This window comes from Enhydra lutris, unplaced genomic scaffold, assembly GCF_002288905.1.
Source record: "Enhydra lutris kenyoni isolate GAN:26980312 unplaced genomic scaffold, ASM228890v2 scaffoldscaffold31, whole genome shotgun sequence".
In the NCBI taxonomy this organism is placed as follows: Eukaryota; Metazoa; Chordata; class Mammalia; order Carnivora; family Mustelidae; genus Enhydra; species Enhydra lutris.
Window position 1 is genome coordinate 18,192,868 of NW_019154115.1, and position 22,934 is coordinate 18,215,801.

At 54.2% G+C, this 22,934-nt stretch overlaps 1 protein-coding gene across 1 annotated transcript in view; it reads right to left on the reverse strand.

Annotated features, from left to right (window-relative positions):
- Positions 1-359: 359 nt before the first annotated feature.
- The window catches only part of LOC111153301 (immunoglobulin superfamily DCC subclass member 4), a 38,216-nt gene continuing 15,641 nt past the window's right edge, over positions 360-22,934 (reverse strand). The window contains exons 4-20 of the mRNA XM_022512238.1: positions 21,507-21,643; positions 20,020-20,160; positions 16,493-16,648; positions 15,280-15,693; positions 14,577-14,741; positions 13,896-14,033; positions 12,858-13,031; positions 11,729-11,965; positions 11,480-11,581; positions 8,742-8,925; positions 7,838-7,965; positions 6,180-6,350; positions 5,788-5,925; positions 4,454-4,625; positions 3,782-4,010; positions 2,896-3,057; positions 360-2,165 (exon numbers count right to left, since the gene is read on the reverse strand). Of these exons, the coding sequence (XP_022367946.1) occupies positions 1,755-2,165; positions 2,896-3,057; positions 3,782-4,010; positions 4,454-4,625; positions 5,788-5,925; positions 6,180-6,350; positions 7,838-7,965; positions 8,742-8,925; positions 11,480-11,581; positions 11,729-11,965; positions 12,858-13,031; positions 13,896-14,033; positions 14,577-14,741; positions 15,280-15,693; positions 16,493-16,648; positions 20,020-20,160; positions 21,507-21,643 (3,259 nt within the window). The 3' untranslated portion in view covers positions 360-1,754. The remainder of the gene's footprint in view (positions 2,166-2,895; positions 3,058-3,781; positions 4,011-4,453; positions 4,626-5,787; positions 5,926-6,179; positions 6,351-7,837; positions 7,966-8,741; positions 8,926-11,479; positions 11,582-11,728; positions 11,966-12,857; positions 13,032-13,895; positions 14,034-14,576; positions 14,742-15,279; positions 15,694-16,492; positions 16,649-20,019; positions 20,161-21,506; positions 21,644-22,934) is intronic.

A 22,934-nucleotide genomic window follows, 5' to 3' on the forward strand; every position in this document is an offset into this window, starting at 1 on the left:
GAGATGTAGGTGCGGATGTCAGGCGGGAGTGACACCCGAGTGTAATAAACACAGATGCTGAAAGGGTCTGAGGGAGCTGCAACTCTGCTTGAGAGACATGTCACCATTAGAAAAGAAGAAGAAGAAGAAGAAGAGGGGAAAGACTGGTTATTTCTAATTTGGCCCAGAAGCCAGAGTTAACCCTTGATGTGCCGATCAGTTAAAAAAGATGCATTTAGGGAGAAAAGCCCCCATATCCTAAGCTCCAAGGAGAGGCTGGGGTGCAAAATCAAATAAATGACCTTGTTTCTCTACACAGGGAATAGAAGTCCAGCTTGTCCCTGTATGACAGGTCAATGGAAAAGGACTTTAGGATTGAATTTAAAGGAAAAAAAAAAAAACCCAACAAAATGAAATGAGCCAATTACCCTTGTCCTGTGCAAAGGCCTCAGTGCCAGCCCCCAAAGGGTGAAACTCCCATCACCCCCCCATCCATGAGCTCCTGTTCCAGGTGTACAGAGCAGGAGGGAAGCTCCTGGGCTGTGGTGCCTCCCATCCCCACTCTCCTTCTCCCCTTTCAGCTTCAGCTGGGAAGGAAGGGCCCAAACCCCCTCCATCCAGCAACCCTGCCTCCCTGCCTCAAAGGGAGAAGTCACATTCCCCTTTCCCTGTCTCAGAAGTTCCCCTGTGTGACCTGCATCACCCAACTCCAAGGAGAATCCTCTGACCTTAATCCCAGGGAAAAAGACACAAGGGAAACTGGAAGATCTTCCCCTAAGAGGGGAAATCTGCCTGGGGCGGGGGCATATGGTGGCACAAAGAGAAGAGGGGCAGAAGGATGGCCGGTGAAGTGGATGGCGGACACAGAAGTCAGGCTGTGGCCTCAGAGCAGACGTGAGGTAGTCATGTTGTTAGGGAAGGGTACAGAGATTGAACCCAGGCAGGTGAGCCACATGACGTGGTCCGGGAGAGGGGTGGGAGACAGCAGAGACAGGAGACAGAGAAACAGCAGAGTGGACAGGAAAGTGGATCCCAGAGGAAGAGCAGGGCAGAACTGGGAGCAGGGGGCTGACTGGAGACAGAGCACAAGAGGAGTGGAGGGGAAGGGAGGATGGGAGAGCCAGGGCAAAGGATTTCCAAAACCAGGCACTTCCCAAATGACAAAACGAAATGCAGAGTTGCTCTGAGGGGAGTCAGAATCACCCTCTCAGTTGGGGCAACAGGGACAGGGGCGAAGGGTAGTGACACCAGCGATGGGTAGTGACAAGACCAATGGGTAGTGACAAGACGAAGATGCTAGGCAACCAGAGCCTACTGCACTCAGCCCAGCCAGAAGGGGAAATGGGCCGGGGCTGTCTTTGTCAGACAGGGCATTGCAGACACTCTCAGAGTGTGTAATAAACGGCTGGGTGACGGAGGTGGGACGCCCACAGGGCTAGGGACTAACCACTCTGGGGCACTATCCTGACCTGGAGGATCAATTAGACCACAGGGACCTCTACCTGGCCAAAGTCTCCCAGCTCGCCAGCTAGCGCATATATGTGCACGTCACATAGAGCCATGCCTCACAGGTCCCTCCCACAGGACAGGTGCCAGAGTGTCGGGGGAGTGGATACTCCCATTTCTTCCTCTCCCCACAGCCACAGCCCCCGGGGAGGCTTCAGACACCGTGACGATGCTCAGGAACTACAGGTTCATGGGCATACCTACTCGGCCACATGGGCCGTGTCCCATGATCCATCCTAGCCTGCCCCAAACTGCACCCTCTAGGGGAGCTAGGCAGAGGAGGGGACTGGGGCTCTGGGCAGGCCTGGGCTGGTTCCTAGCGGGCAGGGGGCCTTCGGCTGGCAGCTGCTCCCAGGGGCCTCCTCCAGAGCCTCACTGGGCTGGAGGTCTGGGTACGGATAAGAAGCGCTGGCTGCCTCTGGCAGGCTGGTGAGTCTGTCTGGCCCAGGGCTTGCCTGCTCACACCCTCCCAGCTCCCTGTCCAGCCAGTCTACCCCTTGCCCTAGATCTGTGACTCCTGAAGGGAGGGCAGCAGCCTCTGGAGGCAGGGGGTCCTCAGGCTCCAGGTCTTGGAGGTGGAGGTCAAGGTTCCCTTTGGATGCGCCGAAGTCGGAGTGGACGATGACTTCAGCCTCCACCTGATTCCTGCAGGCTGGGGGCGGCTTCTTCCTACCGTTGCCCTGGTCAGAGCCGAGAACGTAAAGACAGGGTGACCATCGCTGAGAGTGATCATGAGAAGAATGATCAACGGGGCGCCTGGGTGGCTCAGTCGGTTAAGCACCCAGCTCGTGGTTTTGGCTCAGGTCATGATCTCCTGGGTCCTGGGACTGAGCTAGCTTTCAGCTCTGTGCTCAGTGGGGGGTCCGCTTAAAGATTCTCTCCCTCTGCCCCCCCACAATCTTTCTCTCTAAAATAAATGTCTTTTTTAAAAAGTGGCCAACATACTTGGGGCAGAGAAGGACTGACCCCTTCCCCCAAGCCCGAGAGCACAGCGACTGCTGTCCTCCGAGAGATGAGGATCAGGCCTCTGTGAAGGCAGGGGGAGAATGGAATACTATGCATTTGCCTTTGCCCAGAGTTCCAAAAGTACCAGATTTAGTCAGAGCCTCAGTGCGTAGGGGGAAGGGCAGAATGCACTCAATCCAGGTCGTCCCTCAGATCCATGGTAATATTGCTGGGACCCACTAAGGCATCAGGAGAGGAGCGACTGTCTTTAACCCAGGTGAGACAGATCCCCGCAAACTGCCTGCCTCCCCCCACACCCACCTTTGGAGGCTCCAGGGGCCTCCTAACTAGAATTCCATCCCCATGGAAGTTATCATCAGGGGTCACGAGAAAACTCACTACTTGCTCTTCACAAACACAGAGCCCCTTCTCTCCTTTCCTCCCTCTCCCTCCCAGGACACTGACCTTTATGGCATCATACACCAGAGCCTGCAGCAACAGTGTCTGCCCCGTTCCAGCAGGGGGCAGCAGAGCCCGGGTCAGAGAAGGCATGGCACCTGCATGGGGCAGCTCACAGCCTGTCCAGGAACCTGCCCAGCTTGGCCCACCTGGCTGAGCCCAGGAGATCTGCGAGGGGAGAAAGCATGGGAGCACTGAGGGCTTGGCTGGGAGAAGGGAGCCTAAGAGAGGGAAGTAGATGGAGACTCGTGGCCTCCTGGCCACCTCCCTGCTAAGGCTCTGGGGAGGGACCAAGAGTTTGGGGGTGAACATGAGGATGGAGAAGTCCTCCTGCAGAACAGTCCAGTACCACAGAGCCTAGAGGTGTCCAAGCCAGGCAGGGTCTCCTTCACCACAAAGGCAGGGAAAGAGGGAGGAAGCACACAAGGGTTTGAACAGGCTCCTCAGAGAAGTGCAGGAGGAGCTACCATTGGCGGTGTGGAAGGGACCTGCCCTACGTGAGCCCACCTTATCCAGGTCCTGGTCTCACTTGTCCTTCATACTGGGGAGGGCTGAGGCTTAGAGGTTTCTCCAGCTAGCAGGATGAGGAGGGTGGTGTGGCCAAATTGAGTTACCAGCAAACAGTCCACTGTGGGCCCTTCCCTCCTTCTGTGAGAACCAGGATGACCTATTCTGCCAGGGATGGAGGCCCATCTGCTTCCCTACTCTGCCAACCTTTTCAGGGAGGAAGGATAGAGAGATCCTTTTCTCCTGCCGCTGGCCCTGGGAAAGGGAGGGGGAGGGCGGAGGAGCGTCTCTAAGGGGTCACACGTTGGACTCTTGCGCCCCCTGGTGTCCTGTTTGGGAATGAGTCGTAGTGTGGGGCTGTGACCCACCCAGGCTCCAGGCTTACCTTTCTTTTGGAGTGACCCCGGCAGTCTGAAGCACCGCCTCCCATAAGGCTGTGCACTTCAGCCCTGTCCTCCATGTCTGAGGGCGGTGGAGACCAGTCCTGGGGACGGGGGTGTACAAGGGACTCCAGTTCATGGACAGCTGGGGGGCTAGGAGGGCCAAGGCGGGCTCGAGAGTACAGGGCGGGGTTCCCAGCATTAGTTGTGGAGGACAGGCCTGGGAGGGCTTCCCTGGAAGGGAAGACAGAGAATTGCACACAGTGGTCAGAAAGGGGTGGAGGCAGGCCTGGGATCTAGTCCCACCTATGTCCTCCAGCAGGTTCCCATCCATCTCTGGAATTTGGTTTCCCTGTCTAGGCAATGATTAAGACACTAGGTTCAAAACAGCTGTGACACTGCAAATGGGACCTTTCCTCCTCCCCTCCCCCCGCCCCACCCCCCAGGTCCAGGTGTCTGGAGATTAGGGGTCTCTCTTTCCAAGACGCTGTCAGTGACAGACGCAGTGAGAGAAGGCAGCTCGGCCTATGCTCTCCCTTGCTGAGGAAGTAGGCTGGGGCTCCCTAACCCACTCCCCATTCTCATGAGGACATCACTCCCCATCCCTTCACCCCAGAGTCTTAGCTTCAATGGGGCCTCTGGGGGTACCTCGGGCAAGTCATGGCCACTTTCCCTACCCTCTCATCTCCGCTGCCCTTCTGGAAGTTTCTCTTCTCTGCAGGCAGACTGGCTCCTTCACCCACCTGTGGGGGCTGCGGCGAAGTCCGGCACACATGCAGGCCAGGAGGCAAAGGAGGCCCAGGCAGACACCCACAATGATGCCTGTGACTGAGTGCACGTCCAAGGAGTCTGGCAGGGGACAGAGAGGGGACAGAACAGGTCAAGGCCAGGACAAGGTCCAGGGTTCATAAATCAGGATTTTTTTTTTCTTTTCTTTCTTTCTTTCTTTTTTTTTAAAGATTTATTTATTTGACAGAGAGAGCAAGAGAGAGACAGCAAGAGAGGGAACACAAGCAGGGGGAGTGGGAGAGGGAGAAGCAGGTTTCCGGCTGAGCCAAGAGCCTGATGCGGGGCTCGATCCCAGTACCCTGGGATCACAACCTGAGCCAAAGGCAGACACTTAATGACTGAGCCACCCAGGCGCCCCAATAGACCAGGATTTCTATGGCTTCCTCAGGAGACCACTGGCCTGAGTCTCACCCTCTAGAAACAAAATCTTCTGCTACAAAAAAGGGTCCACCACTCCCTCTCTGACTGTCCTCCCCAATGGACATCTGAACTTCCGGTCCCTCTCTGTCAACCTGGCCTCCCAATAAAACACACTAGGGGGCGCCTGGGTGGCTCAGTGGGTTAAGCCGCTGCCTTCGGCTCAGGTCATGATCTCAGGGTCCTGGGATCGAGTCCCGCATCGGGCTCTCTGCTCGGCAGGGAGCCTGCTTCCCTCTCTCTCTCTCTCTCTCTCTCTCTGCCTGCCTCTCTGTCTACTTGTGATCTCTCTCTGTCAAATAAATAAATAAAATCTTAAAAAAAAAACCACACTAGGGCCGGTTTCGTGAGTGTGCCACAAGAGTGGTTGCACGGGGCCCACTTAGGATGCCATGCTTGGTTTAAGGTTCTGCTATCACCGTCTTGCAATTCTAATTTTTAAATAAGGGTCCCACATTTTCATTTCACCCTTGGCCCTGCAAATCACATAACCAGTTCTGCTGCTCTCTCCCATCCCCTAAAGTTCGTCCCCTCTCTAAGCCAATCCTCCAATCAAAGCCCTCTTCCAAAGAACTAAGCCAGTCTCCCATAAATCTGACCTCTTGACTGAACCGCCACTGAACTACCCCCTTCAGATTTGTCCTCTGCCCACAAACCAGGAAGCCAGCTGCCCCAAACAATGAAAGGGTAGCTGTGCCCTGGGGCGGGGCCCTGGAAGAGATGACTTTAGAGGTTAACTCCAGGGGCCTCAGAAGACCTCAAGCTGTCCCAGGGTGAACCCACTCCTCCCTTCCTGCCCTCATACCTGAGAGCTTCTCCTGGAGAGTGATAACATCCTGCAGGCCAGAGAAGGGCCCAGGCCCCACCTCTGTGCGTGCCCCCATCTTGAAGAAGTACCTCGTGTCGCTCTCGAGGCCATGCACCTCAGCGCTGAAGATGTTTCCTGGAGGCAGGGGAAGGCAAGGAAAGCAGGGCTGGAGGGTTGGGGGCATGGGAGCAGGATGAAGGGACAGCCTGGAAAAATGAGACTAAGAAGGTCTGCTGTCCCACCCAGGCACAGCTTCTGCCTGCTTCTCCCAGACACCCAAGGAACAAACCTCAGCCACACTCTCACCACTAGCCCAGCCCCTGGAGGGGCTTGAAAAGGGAGAGGGTGGGGAAGCTCTTGCTCAGATGCCCTGGGGCAGGAGCCCTCACCCTCCGTGGTAAGCAGGGTCCACTGGTGCTCGGGCTGGCTGTGGTTGTTGCTGTAGAGGATGAGATACTCCACAATCTCCCCATTGGGCTCGGTGGGGGGGCACCAGTGCAGCCGAACGGTGGAGGGTGTCAGGGGGCTCAGGCGCAGGTCAGACGGGGGCGTTGAGGGCCCTGGGGTACAGGGGAGGAGACGAAGAGAGGCACCGTCACTGAGAGCCCTACCTCTGGGGGCAGCCGGGAGACAGGGGCGTGAGGACAAACCACAAAGCAAAATGACATCTGATCTCTAACTGAGGAGTTTCTGGACAACATTTAGCAGGGGAGAGGTGTTCACTACCATTCCTCCCCTCCCAGAAACTCTTTTTCACTCCTTGGAGTAGACCTCAACCTTCCAGACCCCAATACTTCCAAAGCTGGAGGAGACTGTCTGGTGTCCAGAGACCTGGGGGCAAAGCTCAAAATTTTCTGGAAGGCTTACATTTTATTTTGAACTCCCAAGCTGTTTCTCCTCTAGTCCATGGTAAAGTTTAACATAAAGTAGTGTTTAAAACTATTTATCATTGAAAGTTCCTAACTCCCCTTGCTACCCACAGACCTTCATGTAAAATCAGTTGATGCCCTGTATAGTCTTTGTCTGTGTTTGCCCCTGACACAGTTTCGAAGGGTCATGGCCATCGCAGTAGGAGAAGTACAACTTTTGTAGTTTTGTTTTCAAAGAAGAAACTGATCCTTTCAGGTGACTGAGGGTAGGGGTGACTGAGGAAGGGAGAGAAGGAGAAGTAGTGACACAGGTGAACGGTGAGTTGGAAGGGGACAGAGATTTGGGGTTTCAGGGCTTCAAGGCCCAGCAGAGGGTGGGACGGAGACCCAGGGCTCTAAGGCGTGAGGCAGCCACATCATCAGGCTGGCAGAAGCCTCCTCGCCTCTCACCCTCTCAGCTCTGGACCCCCATCTGCAAAAGGAGAAAACATCCCCATCTGTCGCACAGCCAGTGGTGCTGGGGAGCCAATGACACAAATCCTCTTCTGAGAAAACATGGGGGCCCTCCCAAACCCCTGATGCAGCTTAAGACCATAACAACTGAAGTAATAGGCGGGTGGGAGACAACCTGTAAGCAGTTTTTTCAAGAGCAAATGCCAGCGAGTGCATGGCTTTCGCATCCCATCCCACCCAAGACAAAGGTCTTCTGTCCATGGGAAGGGGAACAGTGCTAGGGCAGGCAGAACCAAAGAGCCTCTTCTAGGAAAACAAAAGTCCATTCGTCTTGGAATGCCATTTCCAGAGGTTCCAGAGTCACAGGCGTGCACAGTGAATGGTTCCATCCTTTTATAGATGGGGACACAGAGGCCCAAGGGGGAAGGGACCTGCCCAAGCTTCCCTGTGGGCGGGCAGGATGTAGAATCCAGGACACCAGCTTGCCTGACCCGGCCCCTTGTCACCAGCTCAGTGAGCTCTTGGCAGTCTCATACAAGAAGCCCCTCCTCTAAGTCTCATTGTATTTAGGAGTAAGTGATTAAGACCAGCACAGGACTGGCCAGCATGAATGGAAGCCAGGGATAGACAGAAATAGGGTTTTGAGGGGGATGTCAAAAAAGAGGGCCATCGGAGCAGGAAGGAGTAGGGTAAAAGATGGGATTGGTGGCAAGGCGGCCACTCACGGTCAGGCAGGGTGGAGCGTTCTACCACGGATCCGAAGGGCCCGTCCATGTCCACGCCGTGGGACTGTACTGCGAACTCGTACTTGGTGAAAGGCTTCAGCCCACCAATGAGGATGTCTTCTCCAGAGCTGCCAAGGCAAGAAATGCGACTGGTGCTCTCAGGAGCACCCTCCCAGCAGGGCAGGCCTGTCCCAATCTGCTCCGCCAGCCCCAGGCCCTACCCTGGGTGGGGAATCAACTCATTGGCCAGTGCGGGGTGGGGGGTGGGGGGTAGGTGACTCGGACACCACCCGGGATTCCTACAGAGAGGTCTGGATGAACGCTGCTCCCAAGGTAGTCTGTCCAAATCTCCAGACTAGGTGCCTGCTCCGGGAAACCTTCCTGGATTCATCCAAGTCATCGTCTACCCAAGGATCCATCTCTGACGCATCTTTTCCTTGACATAATGCACTTGAGCTTCAGCTGTACGTATCTCTGTCTCCCTACTTTGTTTTAGTCTATCTGTTTTATGTGCTTTATGATGTCTTCAGTATTTTTATGCGATTTTTTCCTCTGCCTAACGAGCAGCTCCTCAGGGCAGCGGCTCTGCCTCCCTGTCTGACTGGGGACCCTCTCAGGACAGCAGCACAGCCGTCTCCTCCCCATCCTGTCAGAAGGCCTCTGAGGTTGGAGAAATAGGTCTGTCCTGCAGCACATTCCCTGAAGTGGAGTGCAAGGCTCTGCTGGGAGGGGATGGGATAGAAGGGACTCCCCTTTTCTACCTGGCCCCAGCAGACCCTCAGTGTGTCCCGCTGTAATATGTGAGCCAGGATAGTTTCCTGAATCCCTGGGTCCCTCCCCTTGTCCCCATCTGCTGCCCCCCCCACCCCGCTGGCCTGTGGCAGCATGGGCTGGCTTCCCCCACCTGGTGTAATAGGTGACCAGGGAGGCGTTCCTGAGCCCCCAGGGGCTGAAGCGCACAGTGTAGTTGACAATCTTGACTGTGGTGAAGTCTGGCTTTTTCCACCGAAGCCAGATGGACGTGGAGCTGTTTGATTCTGCGTGGACATGGGCGGGGGGCAAGGGTGGTCCCCTCTGGATGGGCAAGTCTGGAAGGTGAAAACAGGGTGTGAGGAAAGGAGGGAGGACACCCATCCCGAAAGGTGGGTAGTGGTTCACAGTTCCAAGGCTCTCTTTCTTCACCCTCTGTCTTCTGATTCTGTGAACTAAGCAGCATCATCCCCACCTCACAGCTGAGGAAATGGAGGCTCCCAAGAATTTAAGTGATTTTTGCCAAGGTCATATATACAGCAGACTGCACTACAGAGAGGCAGCAAACAATGGCAATTAAAAGCACAGACTTGGGGGGAGCCAAGTGGCCCTGGTTCCAATTCCAGCTCTGCTGCATGCTAGCTGTGCGGCCTGGGAGAAGCTCCTTAACCTCTCTGTGCCTCCATTCCCTATGTCAGTGGGGCTGAGAACAGGACCTCCTTCACAGTGTTGTTAGGAGCGTTAAATTAGTTCATTTTTGTTAAACATCCAGAAAAGGGTCTGGCCTATTTTTATGGACTGAATGTTTGTGTCTCCCCAAATTCATATGCTGAAATTTGAACACATGGTTGAGGGGGGTGGCTTGTGAACGGGATTAGTGCCTATCTTTGTCCATCCCGGCTGCTATAGCAAAGTACCACGGACTGGGTGGCTTACAAACAACAGAAATTTCTTTCTCAAGAGTTCTGGAAGCTGGCGTTTGAGACCAGGGTGGCAGCATGCTCAAGTTCTAGTAAGAGCCCACGTGTGGGTTACAGGCTGCCAACTTCTCATTGTGTGAACGTATAGAGGAGAGAGGAGAGAGGAAGCAGCTCTCTTGTGACTTTTTTTTTTAATTTTATTTTTTATAAACATATATTTTTATCCCCAGGGGTACAGGTCTGTGAATCGCCAAGTTTACACACTTCACAGCACTCACCATGGCATATCCCTCCCCAATGTCCATAACCCCACCCCCCCTCTCCCAACCCCCCTCCCCCCATTAACCCTCAGTTTGTTTTGTGAGATTAAGAGTCACTTATGGTTTGTCTCCCTCCTAATCCCATCTTGTTTCATTTACTCTTCTCCTACCCCCTTAACCCCCCATGTTGCATCTCCTCTCCCTCATATCAGGGATATATACACAATGGAATACTATGCAGCCATCAAAAGAAATGAAATCTTGCCATTTGCGACGACGTGGATAGAACTAGAGGGTATCTTGCTTAGCGAAATAAGTCAATCGGAGAAAGACAACTATCATATGATCTCTTGTGACTTTTAAAAGGGCCCCACCCTCCTGATCTCATCTAACTTTATTTATCTCCTAATACAGCATACTGGAGGGTAGAGTTTCAACCTAAGAATTGTGGGGGGGGGGCACAAACTTCCAGTCTGTAACTGCGCCGTATAGAAGAGCCCACAGAGAGCACTCTAGCCCACCTTCTGCCATGTGAGGACACCGTGAGAAGAGGGCTTATGGTCTACAAATCAGGACATGGGCCCTCCCCAGACACTGACTCTGCTAATGCCTTGATCTTGGACTTCCTCTGGGACTGTGAGAAAGAAAATGTTGTTTAAGCTGCCCAATCTAGGGTATTTTTGTTACGGCAGCCCGACCTAAGACCTATACAGTAAGTACTATAGGATGATGTGTTTATTACATAAATACAAAATAACACAAAAGTGGGTACTTTATCTGTATTGTTCACCATTAAATTTCTACAACAGGGTAGTAGACAGTAAAAAAGATTTGCTGAACGAACAAACTGGAATTCGAACAGGTTTCTTAGCTCTGGGTTGAGTGTTCCCTTCGATAAAACACACGGTTGAAAATCAGCCTGGTAAGTCAGGGGTGAGGGGGTGTCATAATGGACAAGCAGGGTGGCCCACCCAGAGCCACAGGGCAGTGTAATACAGTGGGCAGACTTTTGTTGGGAAACCAGGGGTCTTGGTTCTAGTTTAAGCTTTATGTGACCTTGGGAAAGTCCCTTCACTTCTCTGAGCCTCCGTTCCCTGATGGGCCACATAGGGAGGCTCTCCCTGCCTAGCATAGAGAGATAGTCTGATAGTTTGCTGTAGGTGGATGTGTTTTATAAAAAAACGTTTAAAGATCAAACAGGGTCGGGGCGCCTGGGTGGCTCAGTGGGTTAAAGCCTCTGCCTTCAGCTTGGGTCATGATCCCAGGGTCCTGAGATTGAGCCCCGCATCGGGCTCTCTGCTCAGCGGGGAGCCTGCTTCCCCCTCTCTCTCTGCCTGCCTCTCTGCCTACTTGTGGTCTCTATCAAATAAATAAATAAAATCTTTAAAAAAAAAAAAAAGATCAAACAGGGTCAGGAGTCACTGATCAGCCACAAGGTTTCTCTCTGTCCAAACATTCCCAATTAGCACTGCTCATGGGTAATGAAAATCTGGTAGTTCTCCTGAAGGACATTGCGTTGACTGAAGTTTCTCTCTACACCAGAGGCTGTCTGGGGCTAGAAGAGGACCTTTAAACTGAGAAGAATGGGTCTGGGGGTGGTCGAGGCTACCGGATGGCTTGACCACCAGGGCTGGCCCAGAGGAAAGTGAAAGGAAGCGGCCCACAGACCCCTCGACAGAGCCCTCCTCCCTCTCCTTCCCCAGCCCTCTCACCTGGTGTGGGAGCCTTTTCTGTCTTGCCCTTCCACACTGCTGCGTAGCCATCCTCATGTTTGTTGAATGCCACAAGCTTCACCTCGTACAGCCGGCCAGGGGCTGGGGAAGGTCATGGGGGTCACTGGCTAGAGGGACCTGAGGCCACTTTCATCCCCGAGAGCATTCTGTTCCCAGCTCCCATGCCCAGCTTGCCCAGTTCCCCATCAAGGCTCTATCTGTTTCGCTCCCTCCCGCAGCCCTCCTCACCTAGCTGGGTCAACTCATACTGCTTCACTTTCTTCTTGAGCCGGACAGGCCCCACATCCCAAGCCTGGTCTCCACGGCCCCCTGGGGGACTCTCGCCATCAGCCTCCTCCTCGGCTCCCACCTCCCGCCAGTAGAGTTTGTAGCCAGAGATCTGGGCGGGGTGAGGGGGCGGCTGCCACGACACCACCAGGGACTCCATCCTTGCCCGGACCTTCAACTCTGCGGGGGCAAAAGGGACTGGGGGTGGAGGAGCAGGACAGCAAGAGGGAGAGAGAGAAGGAGGAATGAGGAGAAGTAAGCCAGGAATGGGAGAGGAGAACGGGGCAGAAGGAAGCCAGAAGCAGGAAGGGAGCACTGAGCGAGAGCCTTGCCAGCCTCCCCACAACGCATTGGCCCGAGGCCATACCCCTGGAGCCAGGCCTCAGCTCAGCCTAGAGGTGAACTGACAGGCAAGGGGGTTCCCAGGGTTGCTGAGGCCGGGAAGGAGGGGAGGAGCCATTGGTGTGGGGAGCCTACTTGGAGTCTAAGAGTGGGGTCTTACTATGCGTCAGACACTGTTTTAAGCTCCTTGGGTGTGTATTTTGACTTTATTCTCACAACCCTATAAAATGATAAAAATACTTTTGTCTCCATTTTACAAAGAAGAAAACTGAGAAGTTAAGTAACTTGTCCAACATCATAGCACGCGTGCCAGGTTCTGACAGAACGTGGCACGTGTACTGTCTACTCAATCATTCTATTACTGGACCTCTTGATAAACCAATGGTCCTACTCTGGAAGCAACTACTATCTGGCAAGTTCCTGTTATAGACTAAACACTTGTTTACAATGCATTAGTAATCCTCACAACGCCACCCCCAACCCGTGGCAGTTAAGTGGCAGTTAAGTGAAACCTCCGAGCTCTGCATGGTTTGTTCAAGGTCACGCAGCAGATAGAAGGGACTCTGGAACCCAGGTTTGTTTGTAAAGGCCAACCCTTTGCCTCTAACACCTGGCCTCCCTGGCCCATCAAGCCGGGGAATCTGTGGAGGGTCTCTGATGGAGAGGGTGCTGGGGCCTGTGTTCCAAAGGCACACACACGCCCACATGGTCACACACGCCACCCTTCCTCTCCCCTCAGCCCCTGTACCATGGCTCTGGTTGTGCACGCTGGGTGTCCGGTGCTGCATCCACTGGGAGGGGGTCCCGTAGCCAGCCCCAGTGCCCGCTGAAATCCGTACTCGGTACACCTTGTTGGGCTGAAGCGCACTGAGCGTAAACTGTGTCTCATTTCCAGGCACCTCGGTGGAGACAACCTGATCTGCTGGGACAGAAAACATGGCTGCTGGGCGGCCACCTGAAGACCCATGACCCCCAAACTCCCCTATACCAGCTGTTCCACCCCAGATCCTGGTCCCTCAGTGCCCTCTCAGCACAGATCGCTCGGTGCCTGGACGGGCTCCATGGCTCCAGAGTGGACTCCGGGGCCTCCAGCCTGGGCTGATGCAGGTCAACAGCCTCAGCTCAGCGTGGAGAGAACCATGGCATGGACGCCACACTTCCCCATGAGCTGTCGTGACCATCTCCTTATACACACACACACTAGGGTGCAGGCCCAAGGGCTTGTCTCTGAAGGCCATTAGGCACTGCCTGCCTCCCAGAGCCCAAGCCTCCTTCCTCACCCTTCCCTCCTTCTTCACTCTCACCCTGACCCCCAGCCACTTGTCTTCCCCCAACTCTTTATCCGTTGCATACCCTCTCCCCTAGATCCTTATATCTGCCCTGACACGCCCTCCCCAATGCTCTGTTTCCCCAAACCAGAAAGCACGCCCTCCACAGCCCTGTCCGGTCTTTTTGAGATAGAAGGGATTCTAGGGATTACCTAGGCTACCTGCCTCATTTCACAGATGAGGAAACTGAAACAGGGACTTAACAGCATTATCCACTATAGCCATAGAGGAGGTGAGGCTAGATCCTGGGTCTCCCTCTGTCTTGAGTTATGCCTGTTTGCCTTTGCCTACGCCCAGAACTCACTCCTCTTGTCCAGGTTCCTATTTCCCTATTCCACAGCTCTGGCTCATTTCCTCAGATATCCCCCGCATCTCTGCTTGGACCCTCAGCTTCTCTGGCCAGCCCTTCGTAGTGACAATTCCCAGCTGGGTGGAGCCCTCACCCTGGGCCCACTTACCTTCCTTTCCCAAACCGTATTCTATCTTGTACTTCACCACCTGCCCATTGCTCAGGCTGGGAGGCAGGGGCAGCCACGCCACCCTGATGTCCAAGGGGTTGGGGCTGGACAGGGAGAGCTGGGGCGCTGCACTGGGGACTGAGACAGAAGAACATCAGGGTGAGCTCTGCTCCACCGACGTGGAAGGTGAGGCCCAGGAGCGGTCAGAGACTTGCCCAGGTCACACAGCAAGTCAGAAGTAGGCCCGGGACCAGGATCTGAGGGAGGAAAGGGAGCCTCTCAGGGGAGCCCCAAACTGGAGATGAGGGGATATCCTTCCCACCCCAAAGCCAGAAAAAGGTTTGGGGCACAATCTTCTACATCCAGTGGGTTCATGTCACTGGCCCCTGCCTGACCAGATGGCACATGGATATTGAGAAGGGACATATGACACAGGGAATCAAGACCTAGACTCAAGTCCCAGCTGTACTACTGACCTTGGGCAAGTCACTCTCATTTTCTGGGCCTCAGTTTCCCAAACTGTAAGTTGGGAAGAACCCTCACCCACTCCCTTACACGGCACAGAAGATGACACGAGGCAGGTAAAAGTGCCTTGGCATACACTAGTAAAAAGAAGCAAGCTATCACCCCCAGGGAATTCTCTGGAACCCAAGGTACCCATTGAAAGTTGAGAGGCCCTACCATCGTCCAGTGTGTGGACCAGCGCTGGGCTAGAGGTACGGCTGGCCCCCAGCTGAGAGTAGGCCACCACGTAGAACTCATAATCGGTATTGGGTTCCAGGTCCCGAACCTGCAGCTCTGTGGTATCATTGTTCACTGCAAACTGGTATTCCACATTGTCCATGCCTGGGGCAGCGACACAGGGGCCAAAGGGACTGTCAGAAAGCCACCCTCAAAGGCCTGCCAGCTGGAGGCTATCTAGGGATCCTTCATATTGTCCCAGCCTCTAGAATAATCTGTGTATAACCTGATCATCCGATCATCTGAGCTGGAGAGTATAGACTTCTCCAGCTTCTAGTTTCACTGTATTAATTCCTCCACCTGTTAGGAAGTTCTTTCTGGGGTCTAACTGAAGTGACTCCTGCTGCAGTTAATAAACCAGCTCCAGGAATGCTTAGGCATTTCCTGGGAGGAAAAGTATTCTCTTCTTCCTCTATCATAACAGACTGTGGCTGGGGGTTAATGAGACACACACGTTAACCCTTCCAGCAGGGTGTCGAAGGCTATGACCTAGCCCACCCACATCTATGCGGGTCTCTCCCGCGGGCTCCCACCCCATCCCATTCTATCCCCAAGAGCACCCACCCACGCCGCAACCCTTCCGTCGTCTAACCTGTGCCCCCCCCCACTTGGGCGCCCCCGTGCGGGTCCCCAGCGGACGTACCCCGTGCCTTCTGGTAGTGGAGGGAGAAGCCGATGATCTGCTCGCTGTGCAGCTCGGGCCGCTCCCACGCCACCAGCACCGTGGAGCTGCTCAGCGGCGTGGCCGTGACCCGCGTTGGGGCGCTGGGCAGCCCTTCGCGCACCACTACCGCCAAGGGCGCGGCGGCGCACGCGGTGCCCGCGCTGTTCTCGGCCACGCACTGGTAGTAGCCGGCGTCCTGCAGGCCGATCTGCGTGATGACCAGGCTGCCGCCGCCGCCCTGCACCTTGACGCGCCCGTTGGGCCGCAGCGGCGCCCCGTCGTGCAGCCAGCGCAGTGCGGGCCGCGGCTCCCCGGCCGCGCGGCACACGAAGCGCGCGGTGCTCGCTCGCGTCCGCGACAGCGCCTCGGGCGCCTGCGAGATGGCCGGGGCCGCTGGGGGCGGGGAGGGGGACGCTGACCGCGCGCTCCGGCCGCGAGGGGCTCTGCCGCCTCCCCCGACGCTCCGGCCGGCTCCCGCGCGCCCTCCACTCGTTCCAACCTCTCCCTGAGTCAGCCCGCCCCCAGATCCTCGCGGGCGGCGCCGCTCTACCTCTGCTCCTCCCGGGTTCACCCCATCCCCGCGATGGCCGTTCTCCTCCTCGCCCCGAATTGTCCCCAGGCTTCCTGAGCCTCCCCTAAGTACCCTAGGTCCTCCCGAGCCTCACCTCACTCCCTCAGGTGCCGTAACCTCCTTCTCCCCTCCTTCCAGTGTCCCCTGCACCTGGAGACTTACCTCTCTCCACAGTTACCCCCAACCCTGAGCAACCCTGTCCGGTATTTCGTGTCACTCGGACCACACCACTGTCTCCCTTAACTCTCAGTCCTACCCCTCCCCCGTAACCTAGGTCCCACTCAGCCCTCCCCTCTCCACCCTCCAATCACCCAAGTCATGCTCTGATCATCCCCCCTTTCTCTCCCTGCCTCAACTTCCCCCACCTTATCCTCCAATCTCTTTCCCCCACTCCCCCGCCTCCAGTCCTCTAGCCTGTCCTCTCCAGTACCCATCTAACGAAGGACTTCTCCCGGAGTGCCGGACCCCCAGCTCTAGCCCTTTTTCATCCTCCAGGATCGCCCCTCGATCGTTCTAAGACACCCACTTGCCCATCCCCCGTCCCCAACTTCCCTTCGCTGGCCCTAGCCGACCTGCCCACTCCGCCCCCCCACCACTGCCCAGTCCCCCACCCCGCCTCACCCAGCACGCGGAGCTCAGCGGCGGCGGTGGCGAAGTCGCGCGTGCGGGGCTTGTTAGCTCGGCACACGTAGACGCCCGAGTGCCGGGGCTGCGCGCTGCTGATAAGTAGGTTGGTGCGGCCCAGGACGATGACGTCCGTGGAGATGGGTTTCCCATCTGGGGGAGGAGAGGAAGAATGGTGGACTAGGGCACCGAGGACTGCCCCTGCATCTACACTCTGGATCCGGGGTGGGACAGGGGGCCTCCACACCCGCTTAAGAGAACACAACAGTCCCTTGTTTGAACCTCAGTTCCTCCACTTGCTAGAGGCTGACCGTCTCTGAGCCCTCCTGTGTCCGGCTGTAAAATGGCGAGAGGAGAGTCCCTAGCTGGAAGGATGCTGGAAGGGTGGGACCCATAAGGTTTGTGAGAAAGCCAGGCACAGCTCAGGCACCGAACAGGTACTCAGTACACTCGTCAGTTATTACTATTACCATTATTATTAAATTCATTTCTCTCAAGAAGGACACGCTCCTTCCTGTATGGTCTTATTCCAAATATTGTGATGAAGACATAGCTGGAAAGGTCTGACCAGAACCAAAGATTTGAATATATGCAAGAGTTTTTATCTTGAATCTGAAATGAGAACCATTTTTATTTTATTTTATTTTCAAGATTTTATTTATTTATTTGAGAGAGAGAGAGAGAAAGCGAACACAAGCAGGGGGGAGAGGTAGAAGCAGACTCCCCACTGAGCAGGGAGCCCCATGCCTGGCTTGATCCCAGGACCCTGGGTTATGACTGGAGACCAAGGCGACACTTAACCAACTGAGCCACCCAGGCGCCCCTGAGAACCATTTTAAAAGCCTCTGCTTTCTGAACATGCAAAGAAGATCCAGAGAAGAAATGCAAATGACCAAGAAACACCAAAAAAGTGTTCAACTTCACATAATCAGAGAAATGCACACCAAAACACAGATGTTAATTCTCACCTATCAAATTGAGAAAGTTTTTTAAAAGGGTAAGCTGCCAGAGAAAGGGTAAATGCTGAGAGGGGCTCCACCTTGACTTTGACCCAGGGATCCCATTTATGGGCACCTGTCCTGGGAAGATAAGAACAGATCTGATCACTGTGGTGATCACTGATCACTGTAACAGTGGGCAATGGGAAAGGACTTAAAAATTCAATGGTATAGGGCGCCTGGGTGGCTCAGTGGGTTAAAGCCTCTGCCTTCGGCTGAGGTCACGATCTCAGGGTCTTGGGATCAAGCCCCGCATCAGGCTCTCTGCTCAGCAGGGAGTCTGCTTCCCCCTCTCTCTCCGCCTGCCTCTCTGTCTACCTGTGATCTCTCTTTCTCTGTGTCAAATAAATAAATAAAATCTTAAAAAAAAATTCAATGGTATAAAAAAAATAAATGGTAGGAACTGGCAAACTGCATTATGGCTATATTCAAATGATGGAATATAGTCCTTATCATTAAAATTACTTTTTGAAAAAGTTTTAGAGATGGGGAAATGGTTATGATAAACTGTTCAATTAAAGTAACACTTGTAACTGTAAATATAGCATGCTCCCAAACTCAGGGGAAAAACGTACATGTGCGTAGAAAAAAATCTGGAAGAAAATACACTTGTATGTTAACTATTTCAATCTCTTTGAGTGGTGGAATGTTTTCTGTTTCTGCTTTTCCCAGTTTTTCCCAATGAACATACAACCTATGAAATCAGAAGGAAACAAAACAAAAAGCCATGTCCCTTCCCTGACTTCATGAAGTTGCTAGAAAAGTAGCAGTGACAGGTGTCAGGAAGGAAGTCCTTTTCCAGCCTTTCTCTTCCCAATCTCTGTCCAGGAGTGCTATTAGCAGACTTTCTGCAAGGGAGTTCCCAGGACCACCCGTGTCGGGATTCTCTGGGACAGCAATTCTCAAATCATCACTGTGCACTCGAATCACAGAATCTCAGGGGACTTTGTTAAGATGCAGAGGCCTAGGGCAAGCCCCAGATTCTGCATTTCTGCCTAGGTACAGGTGGCGGGTCCAAAAACCACACTTTCAATAGCAAGGATCTAAGGCAGTTTAAGATTTCTGGGTCACAACTGTCCAGGCATGAAGGCAGGGAACCTGCGGTTCTAACAAGCTCCCTGGGTCATCCTGATGCAAGGTCAGGATTTGAGAAACATTAATATTAGAACTTCTGGGCAATGCCACAAGCCTATCCCAATAATATTATGAGGGTCCTGCTGGTGCCTAACTAGCTGATCCCCTAACTAGGCCGGTGTCCCAAGTCCAGTGAAGTGTGCAGGTCATGAAGGCCCAAAGATACTAGCACTGTTTTATCTCATCAGTTCAGTGGGAGGTAAATAGTTGTTCAGTTTATTATTTTTCTGTAAACTCTGTGTATTCATTATATACTCTTTTGGATGTGAGATTAAAAACTTATGGAAAGGAGGCAGTATAGGATAATAGACTGAGTCAGGGAAGAACGGTAAAGAAAGCAGAGTTAAGACTTCTGCCGTCAACTTGAGACAAGTCACTTCTCACTAACAAATAGAAACAAAAATAATCCTTGCTGGGGCGCTTGGGTGGCTCAGCCAGTTGGGTGTACGACTCTTGGTTTCAGCTCAGGTCATGATCTCCGGGGTCGTGGGATCAAGCCCCACATTGGGCTCCGTGCTCTGTGTAGAGTCTGCTTATCCCTCTCTCTCTGCTCTGCCCCCTCATGTGTGTCCCCCGTGCACTCTCTCTCTAAAATAAATAAATAAAATCTTAAAAACAAAACCAAAACAAAAGTTTACTTTTCTTCTGTACAGGACTGTAGGAAGTGGTGTATCAGAAAGAGAACAGGCTCTAAAGTTTGGGCCTTGGCTCTCTGAGCCTCTGTTTCCTCATCCATCCAATGGGAATAAGAGTCCTCACCCCTGCTCCCTTCAAAGGGCTGGTCTAGGCTCTGGCAGGAGGGTGGGCTGAGCGCTCAGTAGACGGCAGCGACGTGTGGCCAGCAGCCTTCACTGCTCTGATGGCCCCTGCTGGAAAGCAGTCTCACCTGGCACTCAGCACTTGCTGCCCGATACCGTCGAACCTCTCTTCTTGGGTGTGTGTTTTATTGCCCTCACCCAGACTATGAGTTCAAAGGGCAGGGTCCCTGTCTCTTCCATCTGATTTTTTTTTTTTTTAATTCACTGTGCCCAGCACAAATCCAAGCACAGAAGGCTGCAGCAATCTGAGTGGGGCCGAGGGGCAGCTTTGCAGCCCAGCAGAGGGGGCCTGCTTCCCCCTGACTCCAGCTCTCACACATTCACTTGCAACACTGTTGAGCCCACCCTAAAGTCTCAGTGACGATTTTGTGAGTGGCAGATGCAAAGTGCTTCCTAAAGGAACATGCTACACAGATTGATGCCTAAGTCTGTCCAGGTTCCCCCACCCACGCCCAGCCCTGGGAGAGGAGTTCCCGCCACATGGGGCGGTCACTCCTATAACATCCCACCTTGGGGACACGTGAGATGCCGCACCCTCCTTCCCCATGCCCTTGGGTCCCCTCCCTCCACTTACCCTGTCGGACCCAGGACACAAAAGGGGTGGGGTCAGCGGAGGCCACACATTCCATCACCACACTCCGGCCAGAAACCACTGTGGTGTTCTCCGGGGCTGCCACGATGACCACATCCTGCCCCCTGGTGGACGCCAGGGACCCTGGGGAGAGGGCAGGCCAGCAAGCAGCCTTACCGTGAGGTGTCTTTACCTGCAGTCCCTCACCTGATGCTCACCTGGTGAGGCAGGTGAGGCAGGGAACAGCCGAGGTTTCATCTGACAGATGGGGAAAGCAGCCGCATAGTTCCACAGAGCAGGGACCGGAACTCAGAGCCCCCTCTCTTGGAGCCAGGGGAGGAATAACCTGGCGTCTGGCACACCACCCCCATTCTTCCCCGCAAACGGAGCCCATCCTGCTGGCAGAGGATCATCAGGGTCACAGGTAGACTTGGAGCCTGGGGTTGGAGTCAACAGTCAAAGTTTCTGGTTCCCGCACTGCCATTAATGCAGTGTGACCTTAGGCAAGTCCCTTCTCCAGAGGGCTTTGGGTTCCTCTGTGGAAAAGGGAGGAGGCAGGCTCGAGTTTCCGCCATCTTGGCAGATCCCTGAGCTCTGATTCCCTGCCAAGTTCTCCCCGTGACCCTGTGCCCTGGGTCAGCCTGAGGAATACCGGGTGTGTCCAGCAGGTGGCGGCAGAGACTTCCCGGCACAGGAGGGAAAGCGGACCATACTAGGAGACCTACCAGTCAAACCACGGGCAAGTAGGGTCCCTGGAGGTGGGAGGGATGAGGAGGGGGGTGGGAAGAGATGTGCAGGAGGGCAGGGTTGGGAGGGGGTGCCATGGCAGAGGAAGGCAAGTGAGAGGCCCTTGGGGGAGTCCCGCACTAAGATCTGTTGAGCACCTGCTAGGTGCTGGGCACTTTCCACTCTTACCTCAGCTATTCCCACAACCCACCTGAGCTAGACATTTGATAACAGCACAGGGTTGCACAGATGGGAAGTAGAGAAGCCAGGTTTCAAACCAGGTCTTTCTGACCCCAAAGCCTGTGCCCTTCCTACTGCATCATACTGGGACAGGAGTTTTTCAGAGAAATGGAGAGGACAGGAGCACCAGACTGCAGGGTACCAGATTTGCAGTGTCCAGCCAGCAGCAAGGGGCAAATCCGCTGATGCCCAGAAGGGCCGGGACCAGGGCTTCCTGATACTCCTCTTCAGATGACTCCCCTCTCCTCTCCCCCACCTCTGTCCCTAGCCCGGACACCCCACCCAACCTTAGGGAGCACAGAGCCTCTGTAGGAAAACAGCCCTGGACTGGGAGCCTGGAGTCCGGGGTTCCAACCCCTTCTATCTCTGACTTCCTGGGTGGTACTGCCTTCTCTGCGTTACCTCGCCTCACCTGCCCAATGGCAATTTGAAGGCAGAGCTTGGATCTCACGAGACACCTGCCAGCTCTGAGGTGGCTGATGCCTGAAACCCCTGGGGGATCCCCCACCAGGCCTGCCCCTTACCTCTGTGGGCCACACTGAGTAGGGCCTCCTGGCTGAACCGCTGGCTGACAGAGCTGGTGGCCACGCAGCGGTAGGAGCCTGCGTCACTCTCCTGAATGTCCAGGATCTGGAGGACCCCGTTGGGGAGAATGATGAGCCTTGGGAAGGGGAGAGGGCACCTATGAGGTGGGCAGGAGCTCCGCAGGGAGCTGTCCTGGGTCCCCCTCCCCCCTCCAGCTTGAACTACCTCCAGCATCTCACTTTCAAGCCTCATTCATAATAAAACATGCAAATTAAAGCTGTGAGATACCATTTGCACCTTCCAGGTTGGCAAAGATCAGAAGGTTTAATAACACACAGTGTGGATGAAGGAATGGGGGGAAGGTACTCTAGTCTTGGTGGCCATGCCCATCGATACACCCTCCTTCAAGGGCAAGCTGGTAATATGTTAAAATCAACCCTGCACGTGCCCTTTTGACCCAGCAACCCCACTTCAAGGACTATCCTACACATATTCTCAGACATGTACACAAAAACCTGTTTAATGATATTCACTCCGGCGCTTCAAGGACAATGGCAGAAGACTGGAAACAATCCAAGGGGCCATCTGTAGGGGGGTAGCTAGCTAAATCGGTTTGGGTACATTCATACAACGGAACGCAAGACAGCTGTTAAAAAGGAGGCAGCTGCATGTGTGCTCTAATGAGACGATCTCTAAAGTGTTTTTGGTGCAGAATGGTGTGTGAGGTTATGCACGCTTACATGCTTGCACCGAAGTCCCGGGTGAGGGCAGTTGTCTCTGGGGAGGGGACCTGGGATGGGGGTGGGGCAGGCAGTGGGAGGCTTACTTTTAATTATACAGCCTTCTATATGGTGTGAATTTGTTTACCCCCTGCCTATATTAACTCCTCCCTCCCTGATAAAAACCCCTTTTGTTCACACAATATCATCTGACCCTCAAAACAATCTGAAGAGACAGAGGGCATCGCAACCTCCATTTTACTGATGACAAGACGAAGGCTCGGAAGCACAAGGGCATTTTTTCCCCAGGGACTCACAGGTGGAGCAGGGTTAAAACTTGAACCCAGGTCTTCCAGTACCAAATCCCTTGTTCTTTTCACCTGCCTGTCTCAGCAGCCATCAGATGGCTAAGGATGCCCGAGGAAGGGTCCCCAGGAAGCCGCACGCAACACACACACTGCTTAGGAGGGGTAGGATGGATAAAGGTGGTATTCTCTGCCCTCTTGGTTAGAGGGTTGGAAAGTGGCTCAGGTTAGAAAGGTGTGGAGCCCTTGCTTAGGAGACAGTGCAATGCAGGCAAGGCTGTGTCCGTGCAGAGGACACAGAGGGTGGTGGTAAGCAGAGCAGGCTCTGGACCACCAACTGTGTGTGTGTGTGGGGGGGTCTTCCTGAATCCTCCACCTCTATCCTTGCAGGGCTAGCTTCTGG